Raw genomic sequence first — 16696 nt, 5'->3', positions numbered from 1 at the left:
GGGAAAAAAAAATGCCCTATTGATTGTAGGAAATATCTCTATTTTTAAGAAATAACTTCCAATCAATTTTTATGATAATATTGGGTGAGGCAAGGAGAAACATTTTCATTCAGATGAATATTCAGTATCAAAATCTGGTACAACGCTAAAATAAAATTTCCCTTTAGGAAATAATGTCAGCGTATCTTCCTTTTAAGACTAACCCCACAAAATAAATTGAATAGCCATCGACATTTTATCAGAGCCAGATTTCAGCCATTCTCCATAGCAATGAATGGTTAAATTCTTGACTATGAGTAACTGTGAAGTAATATGTGAAATAATCATAACTTTGGGTAGTCTTAAAAATGTTAACATTTTCATTGCCTTAAAAATCTTTCGCACGTTGCTCATATAACTGTGTATTTCGTATGATTGCCCTGTTACCATAGTAACTTAAGAAAATAAGAGCATAACTACCACTGCAAACAAAAAAAAAAAACCCCACGCACATCAAATATGAGAAATTAGGGAGAGTTTATTGTAGCCCTAAACAAGACCTACATTTGTACATTTGCTACGGCTACTGCAACTCTCAATCTAGAGATTTACTTCTGTTTTATTTCTGTCATACCAGCAGACAGAGTAAGGGAAAGGGAGCGGGAAAGAGACAAATCACTTCCTGCTAAACTGGGGCAGAGGAGGCGGCACTTTGATGTCCTGGCCTCTCTCTAGCTTCTTTTCACAGTCCACCAGGTAATTGACTCCATCAATGACGATCTGGACAAGTTCAACCTTCGAGAATGAAAAAAAAACCACATCACTCAATCCCATAAAAGGCAACTCATATGACACTCATCCCAGCAGCTAGGTGGCTTGGAGTCGGGAAGACTCCTATTTCTGAATTGAAATCTGGCTGCCTCAACTGTACATAATAGAAGCAGCTCTAAAGAGCAGTGTGTGAGCAAGATTTTGTTAGATGAATCCAAGCAAATTCACCATTTAGCGGAGCCTGACATGTTTCACAAAATATTATTTGAAATATATTATAACTTTGTGGCTTGAGATTTTTGGCATGGTAAAGAGAGCCTTGGATTCAAAATCTGGAGAATCTGTATTGAATTTTACTCTGACACTTACTAGTTTTATGATCCTGGGCAAGTTATTTAAACTCTCTGAATCAGGGCGGCTGGGTGGCTCAATGGATTGAGAGCCAGTTCTAGAGATGAGAGGTCCTGTGTTCAAATATGAGACATTTCCTCGCTGTGTGATCCTGGACAAGTCACTTCACTCTCATTGACTAGCCTTTATTGCTCTTTTGCCTCAGAACACAGTATAGATTCTAAGAAAGGAAGGGTTTTTAAAAAAACTCTCTGAACCTCAGTTTTCTCATCTGTAAAATGAGAATAATAATAGCCCTTCGTAGGATTATTGTGAAGATCAAATGAAATATATGCCTATGGAATGATATAAATGCTATCTCCTATCAAGATTATTTATATATCAGGATTTAATATTATATGTTAATTTCTTGGATCATGGCCTTACTTTGGTAGAACTTCAAGATATAGTCTCACATGGTATATATTCAATGGAGAAGATTTAAGGATAATAACTGACATGAAACATTTGAAAGATTCTATATGTATAATATAATACATATTATGATAATGTGTGATATAATGATAATATAATATTCAGGTATCCCTTCCATATCACTGGAGTTGGGGGTGAGGTGCCCCCACTTGTATTTTAATTTAAAATCCAAGATTTTTGATTTTTTTGTTTGAGATTTTATTTTTATAAAAATCCAAGATTTTGATTTTGTTCGAGGAAAAGATGTTCAAGGAAGAAGCTTGCTAACTCCTAAATCCAGAGAATATCCAAAGAATGAACTGTTGCAGAAAGATGCCAGAAAATCCACACTACATCAAGAAGATCAAGAATGAACTTTGGATATAGTTGATTAAACTGAAGTTTGATTAAACATTTATTGTAAATGTACACATTTATGCCAAAAGGGACTGCCTCTAATTTGGCTTTCTGTCAATGCGCCTAGCAAAACATTGGTTTTGCTTTCTTTCTTTTCTATTCCTCCCTCACTACTCTAATTTCCTCTTAGAAATTGAATATTGTATATATCTATAGTTAGAAGTGCATTTAGGACTACAAGATGATTATGTTAAATGATCAATGGGGAGACTAGTCTCCCAATGATGATCAGGGGGATTGTGAATCTTAAAAATTCTCAGCCCCTACTTCAGAAGATTTGGTTAAGACCATTCCCCATTTAAACAATGAAGGTGCTTGATCAGGAATATGGGAACTCAGCTTCACCCATACTTAAGCATACTTTAGGGGAAGATAAAGTTGTAAACTCCTTATTGAACAATGAAAAATATTTAACTCATACTCACAGTAAGGCAAAATCCCTTAAGCTAACTCTATTTTTAGATCTAATACAAAAAGGTGCTAAGTACCTATGAAGGTCAGGCAACTTGAAAACTTGCAAGGGGAAAAGAGGTGTGAACTCACTCAGAAGTTTTAGTCTACCCAGAGAAGTTGAGAACTAAAGAAGGTGTGAATTAAGAATGGTCAGTCCTTTGGAAAAACGTCTACTGTGATTGGTAGATGTGAGAACTTAGGGGAGGTGACATAGGAGAAAATTCTCTTTAAAAGTAGCTCAAAAGAGGTCTCTGAGAGATTCAGCTTCCCAAAGCTGAATTGGAGAGAGGTAGCTTGCCAGATCTGCCTCGAAGGGCTTGGTGGCTGAATTTTAGTTCAGCTTGCCGAAGCTAAACTGGTGGGTCTCTCTGAACACTAGAGTCTTGTTTGGGACAGATCTTATGGTGAGTTGATAAAAGATTGACTGATCTCTCTCTTAGGGCTTGGGCCTAGGCTGGCCTAGGTTGGCCTGGGCTGGCCTAGCCCTTTTTTCATTGTTTCCTCTTACTCTCTCTCTTTCATTAATTCCTTATTTGTATTAATTAAAATCTTCATAAAAAACCCAGCTGACTTGGGTATATTTCATATTTGGGAATTTTTCCCTGGCGACCACTTTATATTTGATTTAACTCAAGACAATGTCTTGAAACCATATTTCTGTGGTCACAGTTTAAGGCAAACACTCTTATATCTGTAATAGTTTATGCCAACCACTCTTTTAAATGTTACACATATCTGAAAAATCTATTAAAATTTTTTTGGTTCTCTCTTTGTACCAGAAAAGAAGTCTGAATTTTTTCTTTTTCTTTTATGAGGTATTTATGGTACCTTATTGTAAAATTTGTGTTAAGAATTTGGTCATAGGCTATGTGCAGGGCAATGTTAAGATATCTCTACATTTCTAACCTTTGTGTGCTGTCTGCTGACCTTTGTGTTCTTTTCTCAAACTTTAACTTTTTATTTATTTTAACTTAAAAAAATAAATTGTGTGTACCTATAGTATTAAAAGATAAAATATGTTGATATTAGGTTGCACCATACATATATTTTAAGCATTTCCAAGTTTCTAAATTTTTTCTGTTATCCGCTGGCCTTTGTGTATTGACTGTTGCTTCTGCCAAACGTCCCCCAAATTCCCACTTATTTTCTTATGCTAATCAAAATATATCATTTGTTATATCAAAACAACAATGAAGAAAAGTTGTGATTGGATATGTATATATATATATATATACACACATAAATAAAATCTTTTTTGGTCCTTGAAACATCCTTGTGAGGTAGATACTATTATATTGAATGTTATTATTTCCATTTTACAGATGAGTAAACTGAGACTTTGAGAGTTTAAGTGACTTTTCCATATCATATAGCTAGTAAGAGTCAGATTGAAAGGGTTTGAAATGAGGTCTCTCCTGGTTATTTCCACACTAGATTCAATTAAATCTTGCTGAAGGACAACTTAATAGACTTTTAATAACTTCCTTGGATCTTTGTTTACTTATTAATAAAATGTGTATTTTGAAGCAAACAAAAGTCCTCTCTTACTTTTAGAGACAATGGTTCTGTTAGCCATAGTAGAACATATCTTTTTCCCCAGTTCCTGGGGAGGTTGAGCCTACTGAATCTCTGGGACTCAGAAATTATGAGTGGTAGTGGGGTAAGTCAATCAGATGTTGGCATCAAATTTGACATCAATAAGGTGAACCCCTGTCAATGGAATGAGAGAAGGATAGGAAAATATTAGGTTGTTTGGGGAGGGGCAAATTGATCCAGGTTGGAAAAAGAGCTCTGGACTATTCAGCAGTGGAATTGGGTCCTGCACTTCCAGCCTGGGTGAGAAAAGGCAATCCAGGCTTTTTAAAAAAAATAAGCAAATTTTAAAAGAGTTTATGGGTCCATTATTCTAAGAACAGTAAAGGGTCTCACATCATAAGAAACACTTCCCCATACTTACTGAGGAAAGAACTAGAGAAAATGGGATTGTGTTGAAGGAGAAGGGATTTGACCAAGATACCAAAAAGAATTTTCTTCAAAGTGAAGGTTGTTAGATTTTTAAGCCACATTGCTCATAGGGATTGTAAAATCTTTTCTAGGCAAGAAAAAAGAAGATTTTTATGTCAACTACAGCTTACAAATAGCATACAACATCGTCTCTCTGGGACATTTACAAATGATCCTGCCTCAAGGCAGATGGATGAACAAGATGATTACTCATGGCCCTTTCTAGGCCTATGAGCCAATTCAACTTGTCATACCAAGGATCATATTATGTGGGTTGGAAGAAATAACTGATCTTCTCATTCTTAGATTCTCTATATTCCAAAGAGAATCCAATAACATGTAGTTGACAGAAAGTCCATCTAACCAAAATCCATGTTCTGGGATAAAGGAAGGGGTAGGGAGGACTGTGTATTAAGGGGCAAAAAGAGTCACAGCATCGACAGTGACTTTCTTGTTTCTGACCTCTATCAATATTGCCTCTCTGCCAGGAGAAGTCTCTCTCTCTGTCTCTCTGTCTCTGTCTCTGTGTCTCTATCTCTGTCTCTGTCTCTCTGTCTCTCTGTCTCTGTCTCTCTCTGTCTCTTTGTCTCTGTTTCTGTCTGTCTCTGTCTGTCTCTGTCTCTGTCTCTCTCTGTCTCTCTGTCTCTCTCTCTTCTTAGTAAGAGCCTTGATGAACTCACTCCCAAGCCAGTGGGGAGTGAGAAAGTGGGAGAATGGAAAAAAGGGACTCTTCAGGGAACAGGACATCTCTGGAAGCTCCTAGGATAGTTCTGGGATCAGGATCATAATAACAAAGAGAACCAGCATTGTCTCTTGGTTGAGAACTAGAACTTAGTTCTTTCTACTACTACTGGACCTCACTGTTTATTTTCTTTCATCTTCTACCTTGGAAAAGGGTAGGAAGTTAGGCGTTGACCCCAGAGGTAGTCTATTCATCTTGCCTTCCCTTAACTCTGAAGTAATCAGCTGTGTAGGATTATCAGCCATCCTCTTACCCCACGCTCCATGCCCCAACCAACCCCACCAGCCCTCCTCCTCATCTCTGTATCCCATGTAACTCTCATATCCCCCTTTTGTATAGACAGCACTTGATTTATGTATGTGTGTGATTTCTTTGATATTAAAGAAAATGTTAAAGGTTGACAAGAGGGAAAAATGAATGGTAATAAATATGGGAATGCTTAAAAATTGGGCAGCAAGAAGGAGGCATAATCTGTCTCTGAATACCTTAAGGTTAGTTTTACTTTGAAAAGTTGGTTCTTGCAGGGAAGTTAGGTGGGTGGCTCAGTAGACTGAGAGCCAGGCTTGGAGACAGGAAATCCTGGGTTCAAACATAGCCTCAGATGTTTCCTAGCTGTGTGTCTCTGGGCAAGTCACTTACCCCTGTTGCCTAGGCTTTAGTAATCTTCTGCCTTGGAACCAATACAGAGTATTGATTCTAAGATGGAAAGTAAGAGGTTTAAAAACATTTTGTAAGTCAATTCTTTTTCATTGGTGAGAGATACAATGTGTTCAAATTGGATTATATCAATGATCTATAAATGATTTACTACAAATGGTATGTTCTGAATAACACAATGCTTGGGTTTTCCTTTCTATAACTATATATATGTATATATGTGTACATATGCATTATATATCAGAGAAATAGGAATGTATAACATCATAAAGTATAAATATATGTATATCATAAATGTATAATATATACATACAAATACTATATATATCTGTGTATATGTGTTTATGTTTGTGTGTATGCAACAATGTCTGCCCAGTTTTTGAAAATGTATCATAGATTGTTTCAGATCAACATCACTATAAAATTCCATTGGTGATGCTGTATAGTTAACCCATTTGATTCCCTGCCATCTTAGTAAAAACTCCTTTTAGAAGTTAAATGGTTAAGAACTCAAAGTGACAATAACAGACTGGACAATGTTCTGTCAGAAGAAGGAAGTTTGAAATGAGGACCAAGATATTTCATTTATTTCCCTCTCTTTCCTCACAGCTGTAAATATAATCATGTCTTTAGCATAATGATTTTCCTACTGCCAGGGGTTACTAGCCTGGCTTATTAGGTTATATAGGTAAATGGTAATTCCACTGCAAATTTTCTTCTTTGCAAATTATCACTTTACATTGTGTTTAAATCCCAAATGATTTTTTTAATGTGGCTGAGTAACATCATCCAGATGGTTGCTCAGCACTTAGCATAAAATAGCAAACATGACCCAGAATGTAAAAGGTGAGAAAAGGATGTTCAGTTGATCTCTATACTCTTTTTTTCTCTGAGTTAAGTTTGCTGGGAGTTTGCTTTAAGGAAGTGAGAGGGACATATTACCTCTGATCGACCAATGCGGTCTATGTTAGAAATATCATACACATCGGCAACTGCTGCGGTGTCCACACCGCCTGTGCCTCGCTTCTGTAGTCTCAGATTCTCCAGGATTTTAGGAAAACGTGGATCCTAGCACAATAGAAAAGAACATTTGGTTAACTTTATAGGGATCAAGACAGATTCACTATTGTTAGAATAGTAACTCCAGAAAAAGTTAATAATGAGAAATGTTCTTGGACCTTTATTTCTTAAGCATCTAATGCTTCCATATTTAATGTGTTCATCAGTTGGTTAATTTGAATCATGAAGAGACAAATCTTTCTTAGGAGGCAATGTTGAGTAACTATCATATTTTTATGGTAGAATGCAATTTTCTAACAACCAGCTCAGAGTAATTGATTTCTTCCTACAGGTAATGTATGAATGAATGAGAAAGCATTTATTAAGCCCTAACTATATACTGTGAGCAGATAGGTAATGCAGTGGATAGATGAGAGTTGGGTCTAGCATATGTTCTTCTTGAGTTCAAATCTAGACAGAGACACTTATTAACTGTGACCCTTGAAAAGGCACTTAACACTGTTTGCCTCAGTTTCCTCATCTGTAAAATGATATGGAGAAGAAAATGGCAAATCACTCTAGTATCTCTGTCAAGAAAACCTCAAATGGGGTCACAAAAAGTCAGACAGGACTGAACAATAACAGCCTATTGTGGATGAGGGAGAAATACAATATATTGCAAAGAATGGATTTTACAATGAAATCTCATGTAAGAAGACTAGAACTTTGGCTGCCAATGGGGGATGGGACTGGAATCTCCAGCTAAGAAAAGCAGGTGGACAGTTGGAAATATATCTTCTTGTCCTTCTGAACTAAGAGGGAAAGGAGCAATCTTGCTGATCTCATTCTGCTACAATCCCTCATTGATCTGAAGAGACCCAGATTACCCATCTTTCCTTATAAGTGGTGGATAGAGACTTTTTCCCTTTGGGGAAGGCAAGAAACTATCCACCCCAAAGATTTTCCTTCAAAAGCTGTATCTCTATCTCAGGAAATTACACCAACCTGACTCCACAAAGATCCTAAGGTCTTCTGGGACTTAGGTCCCTAGACCTAAAGAAACTTTAAGTGGAAAATAGAATAGGGACCTCCTGTTTCCCTCTTCCCTAACCTTCCATTCCAGACTTATCAACTAATAAATAGATCTTATAACTTACTGAAGAACTAGATATCTCTTCCTCAATTACTAAAGGGGATCACAGATAACAATCATCCAAAGAAGAGAACAGAAACCAGAGATTGAAGAGATTACCCTTCAGCTCTGGATATTGATTAGCTTCACCTTCTCTGGGACAGCTCTGCCTGGGAGGGAAGTGGTGTTCCTCTTTATCTGTTCCCTCCCTCTCAGTAGCCTGTCAAACTTTGGTTCCTGATCCCCCGCTAGCACACTATGTGCTAAGCATACAGGAAAGTAAGAAAGCACCTGCTTTCAAAGAGAGCATATTCTAATTGAGGGAAGAGCTCACATAGGAGGTTTCAGCAGCAAATCAGATAATAGAAATGTCCAATGGACCTTAGGGAGCAGTGGCAAAAAAGATGGTGATGGAGCTTCATTAGTGCTATTTCCATTAATAAAATCATATCCATTTTTCCTTTGTAATAATTTGGCAGGGCCAAGAACTTTGGTGGTAAGAACTTTCTTTTCTGGGTCTTCAGTGGCTCTGGCTAGTGATGGTGTAGGGCTTCAGCACTTGCAGAGACAGTTGCCAGGTTGAAATCTTTCCAAGAGTAGTCCTCTCAAAAGAATAGCTTCAGAGGCAGGTCAGAACCATAGCCATGGTGGGGACAGGGTAGGAGGACTGCTTTATTCTGGGACCTTGGGTTTATCTACCTGTTGATGAGCCTCTCCTCCATAGGGATTGCTCCTCTGAATGATGATTGGGAGTGATGATAAGCTGAATATCAAGTAATTTTAACATTAATTTAATCTAGATATTAGAAAATTTTCATGTTTAGAAAATATGAGCAACTGCTTATGAGAAAAGTTTTCTGTAGTTTAATGAACTGGGATTAGGGAGAGGCTGGAGGTAACTGAATGATTATAGATATCACAGTTTAAAATGAATGAGAATAAGAGTCAGACCCCAAAGTTGGGAGGTTCTGGGTTCAAAAGTGGCCTTAAATACTTCCTAGCTGTGTGGCCCTGGGCAAGTCACTTAACCGCCATTGCCTAGCCTTTATTGCTCTTCTGCTTGTGAACCAATACAAAAAACTGATTTTAAGATGGAAGGTAAAGGTTTTTTACAAAATTAAAAATTAAATTAAATTAATGAGGAAATAGCCAAATATACTCTAATTAATTACTAAAAAACTCAAGATGATAAGAATGATTATGATAACAAGTCAAAAGACTGAAGGTTAACTTACTAATAAGTGTACATTACCATCTGTTTCAACATTGTACCACCTAAGAACTACTAAAATTTTCCATCTGACCTGTGTCTGAAACCTGGCTACATTATATTGCTTCCCCCAATAGAATGTGAGCTGTTCAGAAGGCATAGCCTCTAAAGAAAGATCGAACCTTCACGGTTATGCCCATGCCCTAGATGAAGAAATAAAAGTTTTTGAGATTCATGAAACTATTTTTCTTTCATTTTTCTGTTGCATATATTCTCTTTTTAAAAAAATATAAGCTACTTAATTAAAAAAACTAATTAAAATTATTATGTACTTACGGTCATCAGATGAAAAGACCATGTTAGTGATAGTTCTCTTCATTACTTGCTCACATACCTTACTGAGCTTCGGGATTCTCACATGGACACCAGCTCTTAATCCAGTTCCAAGATTGGAAGGACAGGTCAGAACGTATCCTAGGCGTTCATTCCACATGAACTCCCAGCCTCGACCTTTGATTAATCTTTCCACCTGCAAGAAGAGAAAAGAAGGGAGGTCAAACTAGATGACTTCTGAAGTCCCTTCAATTCAACAACAATTATGACACCTTTTCCATTTGCAGAGAGCATTGTCCTGGACCCTGAACAAGATGCAAAGTTTATGTGAGACATAATACCTACCCTCATGGAGTTTATAGTCTGGTATAGGATTCTGTGAGTCTACTTTCTAAAAATTAATAAGACTAGAAATCTGAATTAAATCTGAATTAAAAAATATGACAAGAGCTATTACCACTGGAATGGCAGTGTAGGAAATTAATTGTTGGGGGTCAGCTATTGATTGAATCCTAGGGTGCCATTTAAGTTGAACTAGCTAAAAAGGAAATTAGGGGAAAAAAACCCAGTAGCCCCTAGACTCCTACACTGTCCCAGAATGGGAAGGAAAACACATTGATCAACAATCAAGCATGGACTTTCATCATGGAGTCCTCTCTTAGTCCTACCTCTTAATAAAAAAAGAGGTATCACCAACTCTGAAGTGCTGCCCCAAGAGATAGCCTTACACTAATAGAATTTCCCTTTCTTGTTACCTTGATGGAGTTGCCTGGTTCTAGAGGTCTCTCCAGTGCCTCCCATAGGATTCTTACAAGCATGAAAAGTAAAAACTTTAATATTTTAAAGCCTGATTACCTAAAATAATGTTATTACCTCCTTTAATCCACGACAGAATCGCTCAAATACTCTCTTCATATTTCCTCCTTTTTCCATAGAGATTACCCTGGTGTGATCTTCCTCATTAATCCAGATGAGGAAGGTTTTGTCATAATTGTGCCTGATAAGGAAAAGAAATTTAAGACTTGGATTGTTTTATTTCAAACCTACGAACAATTCCAGTTGTCCTCAGCAAGTTGATTGCTTCCTTTAAACTTCCCTCTTTGCTGGAAGGCCCTAATCTTTCTTGATTGTGCCTACACAAGTAGCACAAAATAAGGTTACCTTGACAGGGTGAAGGATTAGAGCTATTGAAGCCCTTCATGATTTCCCTCCTCTGCCCCCTAGGAGCACATCCCTCCCATCTCCTCAGAGCAAGATGACCATAACTTGACTGGAACCCATTTGTTTGGAACTGCACTAGAAACAACATTACCTATTCTAATGTTCAAACTGAACTCTTGTGCTGCTAAGAGAATAAGGTGAAAAAAAGTGGAAATTTCTGGGGAAAACAATTTCCCCTGAATGTTCAGGGCATTAAAAAACAAAAACAAAAAACAAAACCAAATCTCACACATTTGTGTTATCTGGTGCCTTCTTTGGGTACTAACTTGTTTCAGATGTACTTTATGCTTTCCTAGCTTGGTTTCTTCACATTTATAAACTGTTGGTAACATACCAGGGTGAGTGAATCAGATTAGACACTTGAGGAAGAAAACTAGTAGTTGCCCAAGATAAAAATAGTTGTAATTTTGGTAGCCACTTCCTTCAGGGTGAGCTTTATTGGATTTTTTGGCCTCACTTTAGTGCAAACTTATTGGTAGTAATCTGAATATTCTCCATCACTTTTCAATCCTAATATAATGACTCTAGACACAGTCTAAGAAAATGGCTCAAGGGAGCAAAGTACTGCAAAGTAGGCACCTTTCACATCTGGATTACCTTTTTACAATTTTGCCTCAATTTTTGTAGCAATGTATCTCATGCAGAATACATGCAAACCAGTTCAACTTCCTTCACTTCATGGAACCATCACAATACTAACAAAAGCACACGCAGTCTCTCAAAATTCTGTTTTCTCAGTTTAGCTGAAGCTGAGCATGCTATACACTGCAGAGCACAACAGCTGCAAGGTTAGGATAAGCCAGGTGATCTATTAACAGATCCTTCACACATAAAGCACATGTATACACAGTATGTGCCGTACCAGATTCCCCTGGCATCTGGCCAGTCTCGGGCCATCCCTGCACATGTTAGCAATGGAGATACTGGCTTATCGAATAGAAAGTGATCCTGTGAGCCAAAATGTACATGAAAGAAAAAGAAAGATTGTTGAGAACAACCAGGTCATAAAATGCTATTTCCTTCCAATTCCTCAGATCTGAAAGATTCATCACTAGTTCTTCCACCTTCCACCCTCTAAATGTATTTGTACCTCAGAATCTTAGTTCTCAGCCTCCTCCTTTTTCTCTATCTTCCTTTGGCAATATCATTCACTCAAGTAGTTTCATCTATTTACCTCTATACATCTGACTTCCAAAATCTATTCATTCAAGCCAATATCCTTCTTGGATTCCACTTCCCAAATTCCAGCTGCCTAGTGAACATCTGGTTCAAATGTCCTTCTGGCATCTCAAACTCAATAAGTATAAAACCAATTCCATCACCTGCCAACTCCTTTATTCTCAGAGTCTCCTAGCCTCTGAGCTTCAGAACTCTTTTATTCTTTTTTTTTCCTTCACTCCCTATGATCTATCTGTTGCCAATCATTGGCTTTACCTCCATATCTCTAGTATCCATCTCCTACCAGCACTCTAACTCAGGACTATACTCTTGAAATCGCCTCCTAACTGTTCTCTGTGCTTCCAGTCTCTCTCCAAGCCATTTGGCAATAGCTTCCAAAACAATCCTCTTAACGCTCAGCTCTGGCCCATGTCACTCCCTTGCTTGAAAACTTTCAATGGCTCCTTCTTGCCTATACCATCAAAGGTAAACTCCATTATAGACTTGCCTTTGTATAATCCTATGAGCTACTCTTGCCAGGTCTTCATGAAACCTTTTGTCTTTCTCCAATGCCCAACAGTCATGTCACTTCCTCTACTTCCCTGTCTCCCAACACCATCCCACTCACTCTCTCCTCAGATTTTCTTATAGGACATTTACTAGATCTTTCATCTTTATTTCCCTTTGTTTCATCAATTTTTTAATTAGTTAAAAAGGTTTTTTTATTAAGTTGAGGAAGCTGTTGTGTGTTTGCATGCAGGCTTGGTCTCTGCTAAGTGATTCAATTATTCATGCAAGTTCCAATTGGCTATGTTTCTTGTTTGTCCAGATCAAAGAAAGAATATGACTATTCTCCCTCTTTCTAAGTATTTTTTCCCTTGGGTCTGGTAATGGGGGAGGAACTTTTAAATGAAGGAAGAAAAGTTAGGGGGAATTCTAAAGTACAGTATCTTTTTACAATGCATAAACAGGGACAACATTGGAACAAGACCCCTTATTGGCAAAGGAGAATGGCAGAGGGGATCTTTCAGTTGCTAGAGGTAGGATGGAGAATACTAAATGCCAGAGATGAACCCTACACTGAACAACTGCCTTTTTCTCAGGGAGATGGCTTGATATATATGGTGCCCTTTCTCTGTGGTGCCTATCCATTGCAGTTCATCTCTTATTAGACACATACCAATCTTTTCTAGGAATTTGCTGTTTCCCTACTTATGACCATAATCCTGAAATCTAAACCCCAATGAAAAAACAAACAAATCTTAATGGCTTAAGCTTCTGTTCTCCAGAGTGGAGGAAGGGGGTGAGTTGGAGCTTCTTGGTGACCACTGAACTTATTACCCCAAGGGGTCTGCCTGTGATAAAGGATGAAAAGGTTTGTTATATGTTTTATCCTCTTGTGTTTCCATTACCCCAAATCCAACCCTAACATGCCCCACAAGGGCTTTATTTAGATGGTGTAAATATGAATCACATCCCACCATTCCCACGATACCCAATCATGAGGCTTATCTCTAATATAGCTTCACTATCCGCATGCTCTCCCTCACCATGACTACAGCAGAATCTCCCAAGCACCCCACTTCTGAATCTAGCATTAGCTCTTCAGGGAAGTTTTAATATGACCCCTACCAGGTACCCAAAGCAGCAGCTATGCAGGTGCCATTAAAACAGGTCACAACCCCACTTTTCCCCCTAGCGCATCCTCCCTGCTTTCCAGATCACCTTGTGGCTCTAGCAAGATCCACTTGAAGAGTGGGCCAGTGATGAGAGAAAGGGAGTCCTATCTTCCATCTTTTCATTTTACTGGGTCAGAGTGTAATTTGTTTTGGCTGGATTGTGACAGATTTTAGATTTCATTATGCCACTTTTCAGACTTAACCTAATCTCCCCCAAACTTCGCAAGTGGTGTCAAGGCACTACCTACCATCTGACTAGTCACCAATGTCACTTGGCCTCCTTACTTTCTCTCACTCCCTACATTCTGTCACCTGTCAGATCTTGTTATTTGTATCTCCTCACTTTTTAGACGTGTCGCTTTCTCTTTACCCACACAGCCACCACCATCATCCTAGTACAAGCTGTGATTCCTTCTGTGCTAGAGTTTTGCAAAAGCCTTTGAAGTGGTCTCTCTTTGCCTCAAGTCTCTTGCCTCTCCAATCCCTGCTCAAGAGAGCTACCAAAATTATTTTCCTCAAACACAGATCTGTCCATGTCACTCCACTGCTACATAAATTCTAGTGGCTCCTTACTGAATAACTTGGATCACATTATTCTGCTTTTATTTCCTTTTAAAATGTCCATTTTATGTATAAATTTTATGATGTATACTTAATTGTAATAGTAATTAATAAATAGGTAAATATACACTTCAAAAATATTTTCTTGCTAAGGGTATAATCCAGAATTTTGAAGAATGTTTTCTTGAGCTTCTATTGGCCATTAAGATCTTATTCATCAGTTTCTTCTACTAGAGTCCAACTCCAATACCTCATCATAACATAGAGGTAACCCTGGGCTTTCCAAAGTGGTATACAAAGCACAGACTGTCAGATCCTGTCAAGCGCAAAAGGTTGTGAGCAGGGGTTTGGCGATAATATGTTCGTCTGCTGTCAGGACCAGCCTACATCCGGAGAAGCTCATCACCCAATGGTCACAGCAGAATACATTTTTCAACCACGATAGCTTACTAAGACTGTCTGAAAAGATAATGCAGGGTTGCGATCTGTGTAGATGAAAGGAATACATACCCTCAGTAGCAAAATCGGGAATCCTCGAAGGATACTTGTCCATAGTACATTTTCATCTCTGGGCAGTTGGGATGTAAAACCATATCTTTACTCCTTTCCCTAAACTCAACATACTTAAGATTTAGGAGAAATACTTAAGTGTCCAGAGTTTTTACTTTATTTTTATACTGAGAACGAGGCAGTGGTAATTCTGCCTTCCCAATGTCTCTCTGGGGTGGATTGGCATCCTCCCTCAGTTTTGGACAGGGTTATCTGAGTACCGGAAAAGCTACAGGAAGGAGAGATAGTGAATTACAATGATATCCAGTGTATACAATTGCCACCTCCTAAGCCCCTACCCTGGATTACTCACATCAATGAGCTGTTGCTGTTCCTGCTCAGTCATTTCGGTCAGCTTGTAATATTTCCCAGCCAGGTCTCCCTTGAGCCCTTCCAGGGCCGTGATAGCCACACTTTCCACCTCTCTCCTCTCTGCTCTGGAGCAGGCGGGAGGCAGGCTAAGTCCACGGATACTACGTCCCGTGCGGACTCGGGATGACAGAACATAGCGCTCATCAAACTGCCCCTGGGTGATCTAAACAGAAGAGAATGCAGTGTCTCCCCATGCATCCTCAGCTCAGAGACCCCAGAGGACCCACTACAGTCTTATGCTAGATTTTCCCATCCTGCCCCTGCTTTCCTTCCAAATAGCTCTACCTATTGCTTGGCTCAACTGGGCAATCTCTATGAATCAAGAGTTCATAGACGGCATCCTTTGGGTACCATAACAGTGGACTACTGGGTCAATTTGATGAATAAGCTTGTTCCAAAAGTCTTAGAATACTAGTACGCTGGGATAGCCTTTGAGGTTTGAGAGGTACATTTGTGACAAAAATAGAAGTACCTTAAACTTCAATGGATCTGAGATCTCACCAATCTGGGCACTCCCTCAACTAGTAAAGATCCCAATTCATTCATTCATCTCATTCTAATGATTTTTGGTCATGTCCTTCTATAGATAATTCCCAAGGGGTCCACTCAACATGCTAAGAGCCTTCTAGTTCTTCTGCTATTGTATGGAGAGTATTGGAGCATATGGATTGACTGAGGATGCTGGATGGGACAAGGGATAAAGCCCTGAGTATGGAATCAGGAGACGAGTTCAAATGCAGTCTCAGACACTTTCTATAGAGGTGACCCAGGAAAAATCACTTAATCTCAATTTCCATTTCTTCAAGTATAAAACAGGGATAACAGGATTGTTAGGAGATCAAATGAGATATTTGTAAAGCACTTAACATGATGCCTGGCACTCAGCAGGCACTATAAAATGCTTGTTCTCTTCCCTCCGCTTTTTGCTATTCCTTATTCTTTCCACATACCCCATTTACCATCTTTCCCATCATCCATCTCTATGATGATTGCTTCTGTTAGTCAACTACCATTTATCAGCAGTCACCATATGCTAGGCACTGTGCTAAGCAATGAAGATTTTTTTAAAAAGGTACAAAAGGCTTTAAACCATGTTAGCAAATTTATGAATTTATTAGGACTGGTAAAAGCTATATAAATAGTTTCATAAACGGCTTAGATAAATCAATGAATTCATAAGAAAAATAAAGGTATTTAAAAATATATCCTAAATATAAATGTTTGGAATCCATTTTTATAAAGCTCCATCATTTGAAACTATTTTCACCTACATCTTGAGCCTCACAACAACTCTTGGAGGTAGATAGAACATTTATTATTTTCTGCATTTTATAGATAAGAATGATAAGAGTAATAGAGGCAATGAATGATACTTAAATGATTTTATATAATGCTTTAAGATGTGCAAAGTGCTTCAATGCATTATCTCATTTGGCCCTCACATTGGCCTTGAGAGTAATTATCCCCATTTTTGAAGGGGGAAAACTGAGACTCAAAGAGATTATTGACTTGTCCTAATCCTTGCAGCTAGTAAGTGTCTGAAGTAGGATTTATACCTAGATCTTCTTGTCTTCAAACCCATGTAGCACATTACCCAGTAGGCTATGCTCTCTTCTATTAAGTACCTGGGCCAAGATTATAGAGCAAGTAAGTGG

General features: G+C 38.3%; 1 protein-coding gene across 1 annotated transcript in view; it reads right to left on the bottom strand.

Annotated features, from left to right (window-relative positions):
* Window positions 1-497: 497 nt before the first annotated feature.
* The window catches only part of CKMT2 (creatine kinase, mitochondrial 2), a 55630-nt gene continuing 39431 nt past the window's right edge, over window positions 498-16696 (bottom strand). The window contains exons 5-10 of the mRNA XM_001363343.3: window positions 14983-15204; window positions 11585-11670; window positions 10375-10498; window positions 9563-9697; window positions 6770-6895; window positions 498-774 (exon numbers count right to left, since the gene is read on the bottom strand). Coding sequence (XP_001363380.1) covers window positions 655-774; window positions 6770-6895; window positions 9563-9697; window positions 10375-10498; window positions 11585-11670; window positions 14983-15204 — 813 coding nt within the window. The 3' untranslated portion in view covers window positions 498-654. The remainder of the gene's footprint in view (window positions 775-6769; window positions 6896-9562; window positions 9698-10374; window positions 10499-11584; window positions 11671-14982; window positions 15205-16696) is intronic.

Source organism: Monodelphis domestica, chromosome 3, assembly GCF_027887165.1.
Source record: "Monodelphis domestica isolate mMonDom1 chromosome 3, mMonDom1.pri, whole genome shotgun sequence".
In the NCBI taxonomy this organism is placed as follows: Eukaryota; Metazoa; Chordata; class Mammalia; order Didelphimorphia; family Didelphidae; genus Monodelphis; species Monodelphis domestica.
Note: the sequence above shows the minus strand (reverse complement) of the source record. Positions and strands in the feature narration are given on the sequence as shown.